We start from the raw sequence: 3780 nt of genomic DNA on the forward strand, positions 1-3780 counted from the left end.
CTCCAAGTGACCATGAAGTGAAATGTTTGTCTCAAGGACTTCATGCCATTTTCATACACAGTTCCTTTTAAATTATTATTTTTTTTAAATAAGATTTTGCTTGCAGTGGTAGGTATCTGAAATGGGAACCTCAGCAGAACCACTATCCCACGTTCCTTTCCTTAGGAGACTGCTTCCTAAAGCAGTCTATGTGAACTCAAACCTTCAGGGAGATTCCTGAAGCTGTTAGATTACATTCTCCTTTCCCCTACTCCACTGCAAACTGGAGTGCAACCAGTGGCATCACCTGAGAGAAATCATTACTTGGGAGAAGTCATCAGCCTTATGAAGCACCCAGCTAGGAAAGGTTGGCTCCCACTTCAAAGCCATTCTACTCCCCTCCAGGGGATAACAAAGACAATCCAGATAACCAGAACCTCAACCACCCCTGCACGGGGAGTGGCCATCAGCTCACTCTGCACTGAGACTTAACAACAAACAGTTGTTCCCCAGTACATTCCACCAAGTAAACCTCCAGCAGAAGTGTGAAATCCACATGAAATACATAACTGCAAGCTGTCTGTGCAGTGTCCAGTTCATACCAGTGAGTTTTGTTCCCATGACACCACAGAAGTGGAGCCATAAAGCTGACCTGGGCTGTGGTTTGATGTGATCTGGTCAGGCCATACCCAGGCAAAATGTTGCTTTGGGCATCTCACAACTCTGGGTATCTGGATTTCTCTCTCTCTTCCCCATATTTTAATGCACAATAATTACCCTCCATCAGGATGAAAGGTAACTAAAACCTCCATCTCAATTTCCTTCCGTGTTAACAACTAAGATATTGCTCATCAGCTTCCCTTGGTCCATTAAACTGGACTATGAAACTTCATTATGTCTGTAAAGAGCTTAGAGATCCTCAGGAGGCAGCAGAGAAGCAGATGTAGGATCAGTGTAACTCAACAACGGGAGTTTAACAAGCAAAGTCTGAGGCAGCCATTGTGTCCTCCTCCCCTCGGTCATGGTTACTACCTGCAAGAGAGCCCTCATCTCCATGGAACATGCCAACTGGGCCAAACTGGGCCAAACTGGGCCACCCTTCTTCCTCCCTTCCTAGCAGCGAGCAGCATTACCTGAACACCAGCGTGTCGTCGGCGGAGCTGTTGTACTGAATCTGGTACATCCTCATCCCGGGGAGGTGGTGCTGAGCAGGCCACTGGATGAGAGCGGAGGACGACGTCAGCTCGGCCACCACAACCGCCCTCTCCTGCTGGGCCTGCGTGTCGTTGGGAAAGCTCGACTTGGCGGGCGTGAGGATATCCGAGGGGCCGGGCTCGGCCTCCTTGTCGCAGTTGGTGCTGTTGGCCAGGTTGGGGTGGGGGGTGACCAGGAGCTCGACGGGCGCCGTGGACTCTCCCGCGGCGTTGGAGGCGATGCAGGTGAACGTGCCCTTGTCGGTCAAGGAAGTCACCAAAATATCCAGGGTTCCGTTCTCATAAGAGACGGTCCTGGTGGTGTTGGAGACCAGCTTCCCCTCGGGTGAGATCCAGCGGACGTAGGGATCCGGATCCCCCACAGCTTTGCACTTCAGAGAGATGCTCTGGCCTTCCGCCGCCGCCAGCTTTGGGGTGCGGTGGGTGATCATGGGGGGCTCGCAGACAAACTCCTCCTCTTTGATGGACCAGAAGTATTTGCCCATCAGTTCTGGGGGGGAGGCACAGGTCTCCAGGTCGTCTTCTCGGGTGAGACGTCTCAGCCACACCAGTTCACAGTTGCAGTGCAAAGGATTCCCTCCAAAGCTAAGCACCAGGGAGGACAGCGGGGACCCTTTGGACTTGGCATACACGGGTATTCTGGAAAACAAAGGATCAGGAGGGATCTTTTTCAGCTTGTTGGAGGTCATGTCTAGACGGGCAAGTTTGTGAAGGTTTGAGAAGATTCCCTCTGGCACAAACTCAATGAGATTATGATCCAAACTGACAGTATTGACATTAGAAAGTTTGGCAATTGTTTCCCAAGGGACGTTAACAAGATTGTTGTAGGACAGATCCAGGTCTTCAATTGTCTCAATAAAGTCATCCAATGACCCAGGAGAGATATAGTTTAATTGATTATTACTGAGTATTAGATGCCGAAGGTTAATTAAACCTTTGAAATGATCTTCATTGATGTAAGTCAGTCTATTACTATCCAAGTGTAAGGCATGAAGGCCTTTAAGATCAAAAAATGCATAAGGCATGATTTGACTTATTGTATTCCTCGAGAGTGTCAAATGAATTAGGTTAGTCATGTTTGCAAAATCTTTTCTCCTAAGTGTAGTGATAAAATTATCCATTAACCTTAGTTCTGCTGTTCTCCTGTCAATACTGGGGGGCACAAAGAGAAGCCCCGTCTTCGTACAGAGAATTGTGAAGGATGGAGACAGATTTTGACACATGCATCTTTTGGGGCACATCATGGCCTTCACAGCTGTGCTAATAACCAGTAGATAGACAACCAGCCTTTCCATCGTAAGAAAAATAACAGACCTATAGGGAAGGGGGGGGGGAAAAAAGAAGAAATCCATGTAAATATCTTTGAATTGGGCATCAGGAATAGGTTTACATTGAAGTTTCAGAACAAGTCCACCTGTGCAAGAGGGAAACACCTTCTGAGACCATAATGACACGACCTGCTGATATTAACTCAGGTGTTTTTAAAGCCCAGAGGTCTAGTTGGGTGCTGGTTTGGCTCTGCTCTCCTACCAACAGCAACATTTCAGATGGGCTGGGAGGCAACAGTCCAGCACTGCTGCTGCTCTGGGGGTGCCAACAGGCTCAGCTCCCTCCTTAGCACAGCCAACAGCCCTGACAGTCACACTGCAATTGCTGGAACACAGCAAGATGTGAAGCTGCTACTTGCTGAAAGGGGTGGGAGAGGAAAAGCAAATAAACATACAAGGCTTTTTTAGGTTTAAAAGTACTATCTACACAACTTTCTCTAAGCAGATAAAACTGTTTCCTGGGGCCAGAACCTCATTTTACACTGGATATCCCTCCACGACTTTATGATTATGCTCCCCTCACTTTTTTTGCCATTATCTAGCAGCTTTTTTTGGCTTACCCCTCAAGCTCATCTCTGCCCCTCAGAGGAGTGAGCTCTTGGCAGAAATGCATGTTTTAAGGGCCAGGTTGTTTTTCTTCCCAGGAGATGGCAGAGGTCTAAAACTTCTACAACAAATAATGAGGAAAAAAACCCCTTCAAAGGCATTTCTGAAAAGCAAGGCTGCATTCAGTCAGTAAAGCAGATTTGTGTTTTTTTTCCTGTTCAGCACAGGTAACAGCTTTAGAAAAATTAATTTCATAATTGCATTGGGTCAGTGAAATTTTGTGTGTGCCACGTTGTTCCCCCTTGTGTCTGAGGTGCTTGCCTGCTACACCAAAGGCAGAGTTTCATTTCTACTTCACCTCCAGCTGGCTGGGAAATTGCCAAGCAGTAAGTGTGGTGAGTCAAGGAACCATGAAGTCTACACCTCCCCATCTGCAACATAAAGGACTCAAAATACCTGTGTTGTGCAAGCGTCCTGGTACAACCCAATCCCAAACCACAGCTGGCAAATCCTACTCCAAAAGGAGTAGGGTTTGGTTTGGGTTTCTTGGTTGGTTTCTTTTGTTCTACATGAATGATTTCTGTGAACTCGAGCTCGTTCACAGGGCAGCAGGTTAAGATACAGAATTCATAGAATCAGAGAGTGGTTTGGGTAAGAAAGGACCTTAAAGAGCATCTAGTTCCACCCCTGCTGCCATGGGCAGGCACACCTCC

General features: G+C 47.4%; 1 protein-coding gene across 1 annotated transcript; it reads right to left on the reverse strand.

Annotated features, from left to right (window-relative positions):
• Positions 1 to 1108: 1108 nt before the first annotated feature.
• On the reverse strand, positions 1109 to 2500 carry LOC103777015 (leucine-rich repeat and fibronectin type III domain-containing protein 1-like protein). Its single transcript, XM_008944550.1, has one exon. The coding sequence runs from the start codon at positions 2486 to 2488 to the stop codon at positions 1109 to 1111; it is 1380 nt and encodes a 459-aa protein (XP_008942798.1). The 5' UTR covers positions 2489 to 2500.
• Between the last annotated feature and the right edge of the window lie 1280 nt (positions 2501 to 3780).

The sequence above is a fragment of the Merops nubicus genome, unplaced genomic scaffold (assembly GCF_000691845.1).
Source record: "Merops nubicus isolate BGI_N331 unplaced genomic scaffold, ASM69184v1 scaffold35607, whole genome shotgun sequence".
NCBI classification, from domain to species: domain Eukaryota; kingdom Metazoa; phylum Chordata; class Aves; order Coraciiformes; family Meropidae; genus Merops; species Merops nubicus.

What these genes read in the sequence shown, in the direction of transcription:
- LOC103777015 (XM_008944550.1), bottom strand. Translation starts at nt 2,488, where the DNA reads ATGGAAAGGCTGGTTGTCTATCTACTGGTTATTAGCACAGCTGTGAAG.